The sequence below is a fragment of the Hyperolius riggenbachi genome, chromosome 4 (genome assembly GCF_040937935.1).
Source record: "Hyperolius riggenbachi isolate aHypRig1 chromosome 4, aHypRig1.pri, whole genome shotgun sequence".
NCBI classification, from domain to species: domain Eukaryota; kingdom Metazoa; phylum Chordata; class Amphibia; order Anura; family Hyperoliidae; genus Hyperolius; species Hyperolius riggenbachi.
This window is the reverse complement of record NC_090649.1, coordinates 114,061,228-114,078,667: the sequence shown is the minus strand read 5'-3', so window position 1 is coordinate 114,078,667 and position 17,440 is coordinate 114,061,228. Positions and strand designations below refer to the sequence as shown.

General features: G+C 45.3%; 1 protein-coding gene across 1 annotated transcript in view; it reads right to left on the bottom strand.

Moving 5' to 3' along the window:
• Window positions 1-17,440, bottom strand: part of LOC137570469 (alpha-1,4-N-acetylglucosaminyltransferase-like) — a 74,795-nt gene that overhangs the window by 15,395 nt on the left and 41,960 nt on the right. Inside the window, exon 2 of the mRNA XM_068279138.1 lies at window positions 4,810-5,283. Coding sequence (XP_068135239.1) covers window positions 4,810-5,283 — 474 coding nt within the window. The remainder of the gene's footprint in view (window positions 1-4,809; window positions 5,284-17,440) is intronic.

Here is a 17,440-nt window from a genome sequence, read left to right as displayed (position 1 = left end):
TTGATTTAAAAATTTGAATTTAATTTTGAACATGTCTTAAGGGTCAACTGAGCTCAGACAACACCAGTGACCTCCTGCTGATCTGTCATGTCTCAGTAGTGTCTGAATCACACACCTGAAATATGTATGCAGCAATGCAGTCAAACATCTGATCTGCATGCTAATTCAGGGTGTATGGTTAAAAGTTTTAGAAGCAGAGGATCAGCAGGACAGTCAGGCAAGTAGCATTGTTTAAAAGGAAATACATATGTCAGCCTCCATATACTGTATCTCTCAATTCATTTGTTCTTTAATCTACGTAGATACATTCAGTGAATCTGTTAGGACCGGGTGACTATCCAGTTTAAAAGTTTAAAGTCCAAAATGTTGCTTAGGAAAGCATAGGGTCACATACTGCTGAGTGGTGCATTAGAGAGCCTCTTGAACTAATGTAATGTTGAAATGATGGGGTAATATATCAAAATGCAGCAAGTGGAAGGTCACTGTTGCATCACATTACACTGGCCTGAGTGAAAACAAGCATAATGAATTCCTGCATTTTGAAAGCAATGCTGAGCTGTGCACACTGTTTAGCAGCCAGTCTAAATAGGTAACTGTTGGACATGCTGTTGAGGTCTTTGATTTTATTAATTATTATTGTTATTATATACCGTATATACTCGCATACAAGCCGAATTTTTGACCCCCAAAAAGGGGGTCAAAAGTTGGGGGGTCGGCTTGTATGCGAGTCTTCCCTGGTGGTATAGTGGTGGGTGGTGGGTGTTTCGCGCCCCGCTCCCCCCCCTCCCCGCTCCCCCCGCTGCTATTACCTGCAGGCAGCGGCCGCTTCCTAATCCGCGTTCCTCTTTTTAAACTTTTCAGCGTGTATCACAGCAGCGCGCCCGGCGCTGCTGCTGTGACGATGCAGGGGCAGGAAAGAGCGGTTCCCTTGGTAACGGCGATACAGATCGCCGTTATAGGGAACCGCGCTCTTTCCTGCACTCTGCATCGTCACAGCAGCAGCGCCGGGCGCGCTGCTGTGATACACGCTGAAAAGTTTAAGAAGAGGAACGCGGATTAGGAAGCGGCCGCTGCCTGCAGGTAATAGCAGCGGCGGGGAGGGGGGGGGGGAGCCGGGAGTACTACCTACCTATGCTGGGCACTATACTGGCTAAACTGGGCACTATACTGGCTAAACTGGGCACTATACTGGCTAAACTGGGCACTATACTGGCTAAACTGGGCACTATACTAGCTAAACTGGGCACTATATTGGCTAAACTGGGCACTATACTAGCTAAACTGGGGCACTATACTGGCTAAACTGGGCACTATACTAGCTAAACTGGGCACTATACTAGCTAAACTGGGGCACTATACTGGCTAAACTGGGCACTATACTAGCTAAACTGGGCACTATACTAGCTAAACTGGGCACTATACTGGCTAAACTGGGCACTATACTGGCTAAACTGGGCACTATACTAGCTAAACTGGGCACTATACTAGCTAAACTGGGCACTAAACTGGGCACTATACTGGCTAAACTGGGCACTATACTAACTAAACTGGGCACTATACTGGCTAAACTGGGCACTTTACTAGCCATACTGGGGCACTATACTAGCTAAACTGGGCACTATACTAGCTAAACTGAGGCACTACCTACCCATACTGGGCGCTATACTGGGCACTATACTGGCTATACTGGGCACTATACTAGCTATACTGGACACTACCTACCTATACTGGGCACTATACTAGCTATACTGGGACACACTGGGGGGCTGCACCAATCCAGCATTTCCTACCCCCGGCTTATATGGGGGTCAATCATTTTTCCCAGTTTTTTCAGGGAAAAGTTGGGGGGTCGGCTTATATGCGAGTATATACGGTATTTTATTTCTTAACAAAAATAAATGTTTTGAGGCACAATATATAAAGATTGACTGCCTTTTCCCCACATAACATCAAATAGGACCATACAAATGTAAACAACTTCACAGAAAATAATAATGGATTAGTACTGAAGGTACATCAGTGATAACTTATTGTGCGACCACGAGTATCCAGAGACACGGAATAAGGTATGTTGAGCATGATTCCCCCAACGACAGTGTCAATGGATGCTTCATTGTCACAGTTAAAGGGCATCTCAAGCGTGACTAGTGCAGGTGTACACACAATACATCTCAGTTGAATGCATTAATAAGGGACTACGTTCCATAGCGCTCTGCAGACAAAGTCTGGCTGGCAGTCGAAGAACCAGGGCATGGACTTTGTCACCAAGCTGAATTTATCTCTCATGCCACCTATCCCATATTTTATGGAATTTGGGGGGTGCAATTTATATGTACGAATAATATTTTCATATCATAGGCACTTATCTATCCTGTTAAACCATTCAGCTTTAGTTGGCGCAGAGGGACTTAGCCACTTCAGCGTGATTTCTTGTCTTGCTGCAAAGAGGAACTTTTTGGTGTCAACTTGGGTGCTTTCATCAGTAAGGGCCCGTTTCCACTAGGAGAGGTGCGATGCGGCTACATAGCTGCATCACACCGCAGGTGTCCTGAAACACATGCACAGCAATGGAAGAGTTTACACTGTGTGCATGTTGTGCGGAGCGGTGCAGAGCGATCCGAGAATCTGCAGCATGTTGCAGATTCTCGCACGGCCGCATCCGCGTCCCATCTCCTCAATTCACTTCCGCATCGGAAGATGCGGAAGTGATGCGGCCGGCGGTGGAAGTGATGCGATGCGGCTAGAAAGCCACACTCGCAGCACTTTGTAGTGGAAACGGGCCCTGAATACTTCTAGTATGCATTGTAACAAGTCAGTAGACACCGGGCAACCCATCTTGTTATTATTATTTAGTATTTATAGCGTATAACATTTTCTGCAGTCTTGTACAGAGTATATTGTCTTGTCACTAAACTGTCCCTCAGAGGAGCTCACAATCTAATCCCCACCATAGTCACATGTCTATGTATGTATGGTGTATTATGCATCATAATCTAGGGCCAATTTCGGGGGAAGCCAATTAACTTATCTGTATGATTTTGGGATGTGGGAGGAAAACAAAGTTCGCTGAGAAAACCCACTCAAACACAGGGAAAACATACAAACTCCATGCAGATAGCGCCCTGGCCGAGGTTTGAAGCAGGGGTCCAGTGCTGCAAGGCGAGGGTGCTAATCACTACACCAACGTGCTGTCCAGATTTATACCTGACCATTCATATTTGATAATGGTGGCATTTCCTGGTCTCACATACTGTATATCACTCTATCCACTCTCCATAATAAACATCATCCCATTTCAACCAAGCATGCTCGCCCCGCCTAGACGACAGACAGCTTCCTGCACCATCATGCCTGACCACTTTATTTCCACACCACACATTACGCCATTCACGTTTACTGTAGATTGCTATTTGGAAATAGAAATTGCAGTGAATTCTGTTCACTATGAAATCAGAAGTGTGTCTCAGAAGTGTGTGACAGACTGTCATCTATCAGTACTCGATCACGAGCTACGTATTGAGTACCTGCTCCACTTTTGATATGGGTCACTTTGTAACTGACCAGCCCTTTGTATCATCCCCCCCCCCCTTCCCCTCGGCGTAACAATGGGTATGGACAGGGCCGAGGGGTTCCAGCCACAGGGCGCAGTGTAGGAGGGGGCGCACAACTCACTCATCATTCTCCTATTGTGTTTGAATCAGAAAGAAATAAAAAAGGGGATATATGGCAGTGACTGCAAGCCAGATAACTAGAGATTAAGGTGTTGAGGGCCTTGGGGCACCTCTTAGTCTAATAGCAATCAGTGTGTGACGACTGGGGTGGAAGGGATAAAGTGTCACAATATGGTGTCTCAGCCATAGGTGCTGGAGGACCTTGTCCCGGCTCTTGGTATGGATGGGGGGGGGGGGGGGTCCCTAAAGCCACAGGTGGTCCAGGATTGTGGGGGGGGGGGGGGGAAGCCAAATTCTTACTCTCAATCCTTCCAATGCAGGGACTGCCCTCCAGACAGGGACTGGTTTACATTTCAGGAGCTTGTAGGCACGGAGATTCTAGAGCCCTAAACTACGCCCCATCAACACAGGCCACACACCCCATTCCGGCTCTTATTTTCTTATATCACACTAAAAGCGAAATGTACATGAACCTAGCAGCGGTGTAATTCAAAGAGTGGGTCTGCCCAGCCAAATCTTGGCCCCCTCAATTTTAATAAAAGAAAAATTGTAATATATAGATCAGTCAAAATTGCAGTGTGTGCGGTGCAGGGAGGAGGATGCAATACCCACATTGCTGACCATGCTACTCTCAATTTCACAGGAGGCACTGATTTAGCTTGGGATTTCTGCCCCTAAATACATACCTGTAGCTGCTGGACTAGAGGTGGGTGGTGAGTGGCATCGCCCTCTGGCTCTGTTGAGAGAGGGGACATTGGGGAAGGGAGAGGAGCCGCCTCTGCCACATAAGGTGCCTGTAGGCATGCGCCTACATTGCCTTATGATAAATATGTCCCTGCCCCCAGAGCAGATGTTGCTATAGCCACACTTGGTATGGATGGGGAAATGTTTGCTGGCTGCAGTTAAGATTCCTGGCAAACGGGCCTCCTGGTCAATGAGGTGATTATATGGTGAGGGGTAAAGAATGTTTTAACAGGGGGTAGCCCAATTAACATTTTGCATGGAGGCCCCGTGATTTGTAGTTATGCCCTGACCCCTCCCCCCCCCCCCCCCCCTTCTTTTCCCTTTGATATGAAAGTCCTTTTTACAGCACGGAGATTGGCCCACCATAAGGAACATAGTCACCATCAATACATACCTTTTGATACCACGTAATAAGTGGAGTATACATAAACAGCTCTGTCATTCGTAGTGGGAAGAAGTAGACATTATCAAATGAAGACAGGATTGGAAAATGTTTCCGGGTTCTGTTCAGATCCTCCTCTGTGGACACATCACCTAACCCTTTCATGAAGTAGACCACCGGCCTATGAGGGTAGACTCGAGCTGCTGACTCTATGGAACACGAGACCAGGGAAGGTGGCTCCATTCGCTCAGTGGTCTCCATGAATAAGATTCCATTTCCTTTGCTGAGAATAGTGAATGGTGTTATGGATTTACAGGTTTCATTGTTTGATCTGCAGGATGCTGGGCCTTCAGCAGTCAGGTTGTTAATGATACGTTGATCTTTCTGCCTCACGTTTACATAGTCCCAGATGAGAAGGCACACAGCGGCAATTACGACTATGATCAGGAGTTTCCTTAGCCGTTTCAACATGATTTTATACTGCATCTACAAAAACACAATTAATGGTAAATTAAAGAGGAACTGAAATAAAAACAACAATGAATGCAATTTCTTTTTTACAAATTTTTCATAAATCATGCAGTCGGTGTTTCCCATTGTAAACATCTTCCCTCACTCCGATCTACAGTCTGAAGTGCTGATATTGTTACTCCTGTCAGGTGGATATCTGCAGAGTGTGTGTTTTAGGCCCAGTGCCCACCAAAACCGCTAGCAGATCATCCAAACGCTAGCGGTTTTGGGAGCAGATTCAGAGGGATTCTAGGCTTGTTTAGAGAGATTTTCTAAACATGCCTAGCGTTTTTGGGAGCGTTTTTGTGTAGCAGATTACAAATACTGTTACAGTAAAAGCTGTTACTGAACAGCTTCTGTAACAAAAACACCTGGAAAACAGCTCTGATCTAGCGTTTTCCAGAGCGGTTTGCATTTTTTCCTATACTTTACATTGAGGCAGAAACACTTCTGCAAACCGCAAACGCGCAGCAGGAGGCACGTTTGCAGTTTGCTAAAAACCTCAAGCCGCTGGTGTGCACCATCCCATAGAAATACATTAGCCAAGCGCTTTCCTAAAACCGTTCGGTGTGCACTGGGCCTTACTGAGCAGTCTGAAGCCAGGATATAATATACTTGGGACAATATGCAATTCACTTTTTCACCTGAACTTTCTCCCAGGTAATATTTTCACAACTTGTAAATAAAATGCCTTTTACACCATCAGCAAGCAAACAAATACTCAAAATAGTTTTGGTAGTTCTTTTTCACCTAATTTTTGTCACTTCTTTCATAGCAAAGTGCTAAAAAGTTATTTTTAATTGAAGATGAAAAATTCTCTCCTAGGAGAAAACTCAGGAGAAAAAGTGAATTGCATATGGGCCCTGGTCTCCTAGAATGCTGCAGGAGGTGAATTCTGCATAACTAAACATCCTAGGCAAATATCGAGATATAGGAAGGGTTTCTGGTGCTGAAACCAGAAAAATAACTGTAAGGTCTTGTTCACATCATAAATCGCGAGCACTTTCATTTTGCATTTTTGTGCGCAATTTTGTGCAATTTGTTTTTTCACTTCTTGACATCAGTCAGTGAACTCTTTCACCCAGAAATGAATAAACACAATGGGCCTGATTCACAAAGCAGTGATAACTCCGTTATCACGCCTAAAAGACTTTAGGCGTGATAACCTTTGCATCACACTGGTGAAAAGCCAGTTTAGGTGTGATAAGTTTAGGTATGATAAGTTTAGATAAGTGTAGATAGCGTGCAAAGTCCCGCACGCAAAGCAGCGCCATTAAACTCTATGCGAAGTGCACCAGACTTTGCTAGCGCAAAACTTTTGATCAGCTGTGCACTGCGGTGCTAACGCATTTGGTGCTTAAACTTATCATGCCTAAACTTATCACGCCTAAACTTATCATGCCTAAACTGGGTTTAGGCGTGATAAAGGGCTTTTCACCAGGGTGCTAACTGTTAGCACCGCTTTGTGAATCAGGCCCAATGTATTTATTCATGAAAGCGCTGGAGAAGTCAAAATACAAAGCGCTTTTTCAATCGCCTTGCGATTTCCCTATACCTTCCATTGAGGCAAATCGCCCCAAAAATGGTACAGGCAGCACTTTGGTGAGTGGATCGGAATCGAACCACTCAGATGTGAACACTCTCATAGGGAATCATTGCACAAGCGCTTTTGGGGCAATTTTAAAATCGCCGGCGCTTAAAAAAAACAAAAAAAAAACAAAAAACACAGAAAACGCTCATAGTGTGAACAAGTCCTAAAAGTGAGATAAGGCGGGGCAATAGCGTGAAGTCGGTTGTGTGTAAATGTTTGACATGCTGACATCAAAACCAACAATACATTTATTCAGGTAATACCTTTAAAGGAAACCAGAGACGACATATACTTACCTTTTTATACATACCTGGGGCTTCCTCCAGCCCCATGGACATGGATCGCTCCCACAACGCTGTCTGACACAAGTGAAGTGCGCTATTTACGTGTCTCTCCAGCAGCTGCTGGAGAGATACATAAAGAGCGCACTTTTGCGCAGACTGGCCCTGGTATCGGAGCCGCAGGCAGTGGAGGACTGCTAAGCAATCTGGATGTGGGCTCGCATCACTGCAAGTGGCTGCCTATGGTACTAGCCCCAGTGACAATGTTGCCTAGACATAGCAAACAGTCTTTTAACCAGTTCACCCCCAAGGGTTTTTATCCTAACGGACCAGAGCAATTTTCAGTTGTCACTGCTCCTCCCTTTTATTCCCTAATAACTTTATTACTACTTATCACAAGAAAATGATCTATACCTCGTTTTTTCGACACCAATTAGGCTTTCTGTGGATAGTACATTTTGCTAAGAATTTTTTTATTCTAAATGCATTTTAATGAGCAAAACTGAAAAAAAAAATTATTATTTCTCAGTTTTCAGCCATTATAGTTTTAAAATTAAACATTCTCCGGTGGATAAAACAAACACGTTTTATTTGCCCAGTGGTCCCGATTATTAAACCATTTAAATTATGTCCCTATCACAATGTATGGCGACAGTATATTATTTTGAAATATAACTGTTATTTTTCTGTTCTGTTTTTTTTTGTTCTGGCCATAATTACAAGCCCCTATGTAATAAATTAAAATTAATTTTCACCCATAAAATATAGAATAAAAAAGCTGAGTCCCTAAGGCAACTATTTTTTTTTAAGCTGATTTTTTTTTACAAGTTTTTTTTATGGGGGGGGGGGGGGGGGGGGGGGGGGGAGGGTTGGAAGTGTAATTTTATTAATGACTAGCTGGACGCCCGGCGTTGCCCGGGTATGTATTTGGCTAGTGTTGGCCCTGCCCACTTTTCCTAACCCTAACACACAATTACTCAATGACCAAGTATGTGAACTTTGCATCAATAATTTGCAATGAAATAAAATTAATCTGATTGGATGTGGCTCCACCCCTTTTCTGAATTTGAACCCCAATCACCCAATGGCCAACTGTACCAGGTACAGGTGATTAACAGTGCAAGAATGGCAGCAATTAAATATTCCACTTAAAAATCAATAGGTGGACTTTGATTGGCTTTTATAGGCTCCACCTACTTTTCTGAATATTAATCCCAGTCACCCAGTGACCAACTGTGCAAAGTTTGACAACCCTACCATTAACAGTGTAAGAATGGCTGCAGTTTACATTTGCACAATGAAATTTGTATTTTTCTCCACCCACTTATTTCCTAACATTGTTCAGGTATGTATTTGGCTGGTGTTGGCTCCGCCTACTATTGCTAACCCTAACACACAATTACTCAATAACCAAGTTTGTGAGCTTTGCGGTTTTTGGCATCAATAATTTGCATTGAGATTAAACAAATCTGATTGGCTGTTTGTGGCTCCACCCCTTTGTCTGAATTTAACCCCAGTCACCCAATGACCAACTGTACCAGGTTTAAGGCTTGTGCCATTAACAGTGCAAGAATGGTAACATTTACATATTCCCCTTGAAAATCAATAGGTGAATTTTGATTGGCTTTTGTAGGCTCAACCCACTTCTCTGAATATTAATCCCAGTCACCCAGTGACCAATTGTGCAAAGTTTGAGAACCCTACCATTAAAAGTTTAAGAATTGCTGCAGTTTACATTTTCTCAGTGAAATTTGCATTTGTCTCCGCCTACTGATGACCTGGTATTTTGCAGGTGCTGGCTGCGCCCACTTTTCCTAACCCTAACACACAATTATTCAATTACTCAATGACCAAGTTTGTGAAACAACTCATATTTGCTGTTTGTTTATAAATTTAAACCCCAGTCACCCAATGATCAACTGTACCAGGTTTGAGGCTTGTGCCATTAACAGTGCAAGAATGGCAGCAATGAAATATTCCCCTGAAAAATCAATAGGTAATTTTTGATTGCCTTTTGTAGGCTCCACCCACTTTTCTGAATATTAACCCCAGTCACCCAGTAACCAACTGTGCAAAGTTTGAGAACCCTACCATTAACAGTGTAAGAAGGGCTGCTGTTTACATTTTCCCAGTAAAATTTGTATTTGTCTCCGCCCACTTATGACCCGGCGTTGCCCGCTTATGTATTTGGCTGGTGTTGGCTGTGCCCGTTTTTCTAACCCTAACGCACAATTAATCAATTACTCAATTACCAAGTTTGTGAGCTTTGCGGTGTTTGGCATCAATAATTTGCATTGGAATATAACAAATCTAATTGGCTGTTTGTGGCACCACCCCCTTTCTGAAATTGAACCCTAGTCACCCAATGATCAACTGTACCAGGTTTGAGGCTTGTGTCATTAACAGTCCAAGAATGGCAGCAATGTAAATATTCCCCCTGAAAATCAATAGGTTAATTTTGATTGGCTTTTATAGACTCCACCCACTTTTCTGAATATTAATCCCAGTCACCCAGTAACCAACTGTGCAAAGTTTGAGAACCCTACCATTAACAGTAAGAATGGCTGCTGTTTACATTTTCCCAGTAAAATTTGTATTTGTCTCTGCCCACTTATGACCCGGCGTTGCCCATTTATGTATTTGGCTGGTGTTGGCTGTGCCTACTTTTCTAACCCTAACACACAATTAATCAATTACCAAGATTGTGATCTTTGCGGTGTTTGGCATCAATAATTTGCATTGAAATGAAACAAATTTAATTGGTTATTTGTGGCTCCACCCCCTTTCTGAAATGGAACCCTAGTCACCCAATGATCAACTGTACCAGGTTTGAGGCTTGTGCCATTAACAGTGCAAGAATGGCAGCAATGTAAATATTCCCCTTGAAAATCAATAGGTTAATTTTGTTAATTTTGCTTTTATAGACTCCACCCACCTTTCTGAATATTAATCCCAGTCACCCAGCGACCAACTGTGCAAAGTTTGAGAACCCTACCATTAACAGTGTAACAGACTAACCAGCAAGCTCATGGTGACCCAGAACTCATTGGAGTGTGTTAAGGGACTACAATGGTCCTAAAAGCCCCCTTTTACTGATGAGGATCAAACAATCCGAAACAGTCTGTATGCATGTTGGATTATTATGGCTCTGTACAAGCTGACACATCATTGCATTCCAGCGGTTCTGGAGGTGTGTTTAGCTTCTAAGGGTACAATGGTTAATTTGCATATATTCAGCAGTGTTGCCTGGGAGACATCTCGAGCTCACTCCAACCTGAATTATCGCAAATTCTTTCTGTTTTAGGAAAGCAAACTTTTGTTTTTATTAACAGTGTAAGAATGGCTGCAGTTTACATTTCCAGTGAAATTTGTATTTGTCTCCGCCCCCTTTTTGGTTATGGGAGTAAAAAGTATCCTATACTTTATTCCAGGTAATGTACTATGTGTGTGCCAAATTTCATTCCAATCCGTTCAGCCATTTTTGCGTGATCGAGTAACAAACATCCAAACATCCAAATATCCAAACATCCAAACATCCGAACTTTCCCATTTATGATATTAGTAGGATGTGTATATACACTTGAAAATGTATGTATTTTGTAGGTGTAATATACTTTTTGGCCACAAGATGGCGTTAGTGAACACTCGTTATAGGAAGTGTTCACTTTTTTTTTTTTTTTTTTTTTTTTTTACACTTTATTTTATTGTTACATTTCCTGTTTTTGTGAATGGACATAGCCGCTGTTTGCGGTCACGTCCATTCACTCCAGGCACTGCGATTGGGTAGAGGACTGTTCGGTCTTCTTTCCCAATCACCCAGCACGGGATCCCGACGGAAACAGCGGCGGTAGTGGCGCGGACACGGCGCTAGCAGCCAGAGCCGGGACAAGGTCCTCCAGCACCCAAGGCTGAGACACCAAAGTGCGCCCCTCCATCCCTCCCACCCCAGCCATCACACACTGATTGCTGTTAGACTAAGAGGCGCCACAGTGCCCACAACCTTCCCAACACCTTAATATCTAGTTAAATGGCTTGCAGTCACTGCCATGTATCCCATATTTCTTATTTCTTTCTGCTTCAAACACAATTAGGAATGACAGCTGAATGAATTCTGTGCCCCCTCCTACACTGCGCCCTGAGGCTGGAGCCTCTCCAGCCTATGCCTCGGCCCGGCCCTGGTAGCAGCGGCGGGAACGCGCGACGTATTAAAACGTCATGTTGCCGTTAATAGAGGTAAGCATTACGTTTTAATACGATAGGATGTCTGTAAATGGTTAAACAAAGAGATATAACATTATTGCTAACCTTTTCCTTATCTCCTTGTTTGTTCAAATGATTAAGTGTAGACAGCTTATTGCAAGGTTTCAAAACGTTAAGTTTCCGGCATGATACAGAACTATTTGCATAGGTGAAATCATTTATATTGCCAGATAGCAGAGCAAATATTAAAAAGGTCTGAAACTTGAGAAACAGTAAGGGCTGGAACCCACAGGAGCGCTTTTGGCAGCGTTTTGGCAGCACTGCGATACGCTAGCAGTTTGCCAAAACGCTGGGCTAATGTTAATGGATGGGGCAACTTCCACAGGAGCGTTTGCGTTTCTCAGAAACGCAAACGCAGGACCTGCAGCATTTTGGGAGCGTTAGCGCTTCAATGTAAAGCATTGAACCGCTAGCGGAAACGCTCAGCAAAACCTAAACTGAGCGGTTTTGCTAGCGTTTTGCGGTTCAGCACACTGTAACAAAATGAAAAATAATTCACAGGACCAATCAGGATAAAAACGCAAAACGCAAGGCACCCGCTGGGGAAAAAAATACAATGTTGCAAAACACGACCAAAAACGCGCATTAATCCGCTTGCAAACCGCTCAGACAAAACGCTAGCGCTTGCGTTTTGCGTTTGCGGTTTTCAGTGGGTTCCAGGCCTTAGGCTTGGTTCCTACTTGGAGTGGATGCAAAACAGCATGGTAAGCTCTGTCGTACATCTCTGCCATCCGTTTTACATCCACTCCATCTGTCCACTTCAATCGCCATGTTCGATCATCGATACTCACTTGTCCCCAGGTTCCTCTGCTGCTGACTCCTCCACTTGGCCGGGATGTTCACAGACCGCAGGAGCATGGGGCTCCTAATAGGATTACAATAGACCAATCCCCAGCAACATTGAGCATTTTTCATTCATCCAACATGAACCAATGAGAATCCTCCCTGTTGCTGAGGATGCTTTTTGGTCTTTTGAAATCCAATGGGGGATCCCTATGCTTCTGCCCGGCGCTGATCTGTTTACTGGCTTCAAACCCAAGCGGAGCCAGAAATATATCAGTTTACAACCGGCTTCTTGCTGAGCACTTTAACCCTATAGGTAGTAGGCAATTAAATCTTCCTTATGGTGTGTACACACTTGAAAGATAAATGAAAGATATCAGACCAATTTTACCCCCTTCCATGTAGTATGAGAGCCATACTCTACACAGTCTATTCTATTGAGCTGCACTCCCCATCAGATAAAATCTTTGCAAGATGCTGCACACAAAGATGCCCGTACACACTCAAAAGATCATTATCTGCAAAAGATCTGTTCCTGCAAAATGCATTCATAGTTATGAGATCTGCACAGGGCCGGGCCGAGGCATAGGCTGGAGAGGCTCCAGCCTCAGGGCGCAGTGTAGGAGGGGGCGCACAATTCATTCAGCTGTCATTCCCAATTGTATTTGAAGCAGAAAAAAATAAGAAAAAGGGGATACATGACAGTGACTGCAAGCCAGATAACTAGAGATTAAGGTGTTGGGGAGGTTGGGGGCCCTGTGGCCCTCTTAGTCTAATAGCAATCAGTGTGTGAAGGCTGGGGTGGGAGGGCTGGAGCAGCGCACTTTGCTGTCTCAGCCTTGGGTGCTGGAGGATCTTGTCCCGGCTCTGGATCTGCAGATCCTCATACACACTTGGTTTAACAGACAATCAATCATCTGCAGATCAGATCCACCAGGATGGATTTTCAGATCTGCAGATGATTGCCAGATATGCAGATGAAGTCTGTTAAACCAAGTGTGTATGAGGATCTGCAGATCTCATAGACTATGAATGCATTTTGCAGGAATTGATTTTTTGCAGGAACAGATCTTTTGCAGATGATGATCTTTTGAGTGTGTACGGGCATCTTTGTGTGCAGCATCTTGCAAAGATTTTATCTGATGGGGAGTGCAGCTGTGTTGGGCGAACAGTGTTCGCCACTGTTCGGGTTCTGCAGAACATCACCCTTTTCGGGTGATGTTCGAGTTCGGCCGAACACCTGATGGTGTTCGGCCTTTTAAGTTCGGGTTCGCCCCGAACTACTGAATGGCCGCCGAACAGGGCCGAACAGGGCCCCTGTTCGGCCGAACAGGGCCCTGTTCGCCCGAACATGCCGCAATACGGCCCCCCTATGGGGTCGCAGGCATAAGGGGGGGGGGAGCATGCCCCGATCGCGGGGGGGGGGGGGGTCGGAAATTCCCCCCACCCCCTCCGCTAGCGCTCCCCCCTCTGCCCGCTTCCCCATACAAAAGTTTAAGGCAAGTTAAATAGTACTTGGTGGCTGGCACTGGCAGTGGAGTGAGGAGGAGGAGGAGTCCGAGTAGCAGAGTGACGCGTTGGGGCCGGGCAGCGGGCGGTTCAGCGGTAGTACCCTTGTGGCACTTCCGCCCTTTCTCTGACCTCACGTCCTCTGCATACGAGGGTACGCGTCACGCGTACCCTCGTATGCGTCATCACGTAGAGGACGTGAGGTCAGAGAAAGGGCGGAAGTACCACAAGGGTACTACCGCTGAACCGCCCACTGCCCGGCCTCAACACGTCACTCTGCTACTCGGACTCCTCCTCCTCCTCACTCCACTGCCAGTGCCAGCCACCAAGTACTATTTAACTTGCCTTAAACTTTTGTATGGGGAAGCGGGCAGAGGGGGGAGCGCTAGCGGAGGGGGTGGGGGGAATTTCCGACCCCCCCCCCCCCCGCGATCGGGGCATGCTCCCCCCTTATGCCTGCGACCCCATAGGGCCCCCAAAATGGGCATGTTCGGGGGTCCCATTGACTTCCATTGAGTTCGGCGTTCGGGCAGAACATGCCGAACATCTGGCCCATGTTCGGCCTGTTCGGCCTAAACCCGAACATCCAGGTGTTCGCCCAACACTATGCAGCTCCATAGAATAGACTGTGCAGAGTATGGCTCTCATACTACATGGAAGGGGGTAAAATTGGTCTGTGATCTTGCATTTTCCAAAGACTTTTATCTCAAGTGTGTATGAAGCATAAGGCTCCCTGCACACTGCATGCAATTCCAATTTTAAATCGGTTTTTACATCCGATTCTGATTTTTAACCATTACTGCATGCTGCGCTTTTTCCTCCGTTTTTCTGTTGATTGTATTCCGGGAAAATCGACATTGCAAATCAGAATCAGATTTGCAGTGTGCAGGGAGCCTTAGTCTCTTTTTTTAGCATGAATGAGAAAATGTGATGCATTGAACATCTTTTTATCTATAGGGATGTTGATTAGACACATTTTGTATGCTTAATAAAGCATTGGTATACTAGTGGTGGCCTTGTGACCTGTTTTTTTTACTTATTAGTCATGAGAACAGACACTGTCCATTCTTATTGGCTTTAATTGCATTTGTGCACCCCACATTTTGCATTCTGTTCCAAAACTGTAGCCGGTTGGGACTCAGCATTCTGGCAATCATATCCATTTGGAAGCAGATCCTATTTTTTAAAGGATCTGCTTCCTACATTTATCAGAGGTGCAGAAAACATACTAGACTGGTACATTTTCTGCACTAGTGGGAACCGGGCCTAATAAGAGACATATCTCCAGGATGTGTTAAAGGAAACCAGAGCTGAGTAATAATAAAAAATGTATACATACCTGGGGCTTCCTCCAGCCCCATCCAAACGGATCACTCCCACGCCGCCGTCCTCCACCTTCTATGCACTTCTCTCGCGTCAGACTGGCCGCAATTAGCTGAAGTTACGGGACCCGGTACCGGAGCAGGAGAAGGCTGAGGATTTAGGAAATGCTGTTGAAAATAAAGAAAACCCAGAGAATCCCCCATGAGGAGATGGACTGGCCCCGGTTCTGTCAGATTTTAACTGCCTACTTTTTTTGCGATAGTGGTCTTTTAACTCTTCCTGTACTGGAAACAGTTTCTTTGTTACTAAGGTTCTATTTCTTAGCTGTACTTCACATACAATTCATTACGGTATATCATATGTTTATTTTCACTTTAGATTCCCTTTTATGGTTCCATTTTTAACAAATGATATTTTAGATTAGATACTTCAGATTAAAAGAAAATATATTTAATCAATCCACAGTGTTAAAGAATCCAATTTGTGATCATATTTAAACCAGTTGCAATGACTTCCTGCAAAATGGACGTTGATAAGCATGGAAGAGATCAGTGCTTTACAAATATTAAGTAAACATTGTAAATATCATTGAAGTCATAAGTATCAAAGAAGTGAACTACTTTTTTTGTCATCCACTTTTGTGCAACATTAAAAAAATGAGATTGCTGACCTCCTACCCCTTCTCCACTCATTGCAAGCTCCAGAATTCTCATTCAACGGACTTGATTCACTAAAGGGGCCCATACACCTAACGATTTTCCCACCGATATACAGCAGATTCGATCACTGTGATCGAATCCGCTGTGAAATCGTTGCGCAAATGCTGACTGAACGATCAATTTCCATCCAAAATCAATCGTTCCTGTCGATTCCCGTCGATCCATCTGTGAGGAAGATTTTGCTCGATCGCCGGCAGGACGGGAGTGCGTCGTTAGCGGCGTTTGAATGCCCGACGACCGACGCTAGCTGCAATACATTACCTGATCCGGCCGGCGTTTATCCCCGCTGTCACCGCTGTCTTCTTCTCTGCCCTGGGCTCTGAGTCCGGCTGGCTTCACTGAACTTCCTGTCCTGGCAGGAAGTTTAAACAGTAGAGCGCCCTCTACTGTTTAAACTTCCCCCAAACAGGAAGTTCAGTGAAGCCAGCTGGACTCGGAGCCCAGCGCAGAGAAGAAGACAGCGGAGACCGGGGGACTCACGCCGGCAGAGCAGGTAATGTATGCAGGGGGGAGGGGGCGGCGGCCATAGCGGCAGCGTCACAGATTGTGATTGGTTTCATGCTGAAATCGATTCACGATCTGTTTGCAGTAAAGGCAGCCATACGATCCCTCTCTGATCAGATTCGATCAGAGAGGGATCTATCTGTTGGTCGATCGTATGGCAAATCGGCCAGTGTATGGCTACCTTAAGACAAATAGCATGCCTTATCCGAGTTAACACACCTTATCAGAGATAACATGCCTTATCAAAGTTAACGTGCCTTATCAGTGTAGCATAACGAGTGCTACGACCCCGCAGGGGCTCAGGGCAGGATGAGTGGAGCTCTCGTCATTGCCAATTAGCAGGCATAAAATCGTAGCGCTCGCTATGCTACTCTGATAAGCCATGTTAACTTTGATAAGGTGTGTTACAGTATCTCTGATAAGATGTGTTAACTTGGATAAGGCATGCTATTGGTCTTAGTGAATCAAGCCCCATGTGTCTTACAAACAGTTAAATTGAATGTGAAGCAATGTATTCTGCCAGCTGTCTTGTTGAGCCTCAGTACTTCAAACCATTGACCTGCAATGAGTATGCAGTTTAAAGAGACTCTGAAGCGAGAATAAATCTCGCTTCAGAGCTCATAGTTAGCAGGGGCATGTGTGCCCCTGCTAAACCGCCGCTATCGCGCCGCTAAACGGGGGTGCCTTCACCCCCAAATCCCCCACTGCAACACTTGGTCGCAGACTTGGTCGCTCCTGGAGGCAGGGCTAACGGCTGCAGCCCTGCCTCCAGTCGCGTCTATCAGCGGCGCATCGCCGCCTCTCCCCCGCCCCTCTCAGTGAAGGAAGACTGAGAGGGGCGGGGGAGAGGCGGAGATACGCGCTGACAGACGCGCGTGGGGCAGGGCTGCGGCGGTTAGCCCTGCCCCAACCAGGAAGCGCTCCCCCGCTGCACCGAGGGGATTTGGGGGTGAAGGGACCCCCGTTTAGCGGCGCGATAGCGGCGGTTTAGCAGGGGCACACATGCCCCTGCTATGTATGAGGTCTGAAGCGAGATTTATTCTCGCTTCAGACTCTCTTTAAGCTCCGTACTCACCATCTGACGTGTCCAGCGACGTCTCCTTGACGACGGTTGTTAGCAACACCTTTTCCTTCCGGCGAGTATGCACAATATCATGCGACAT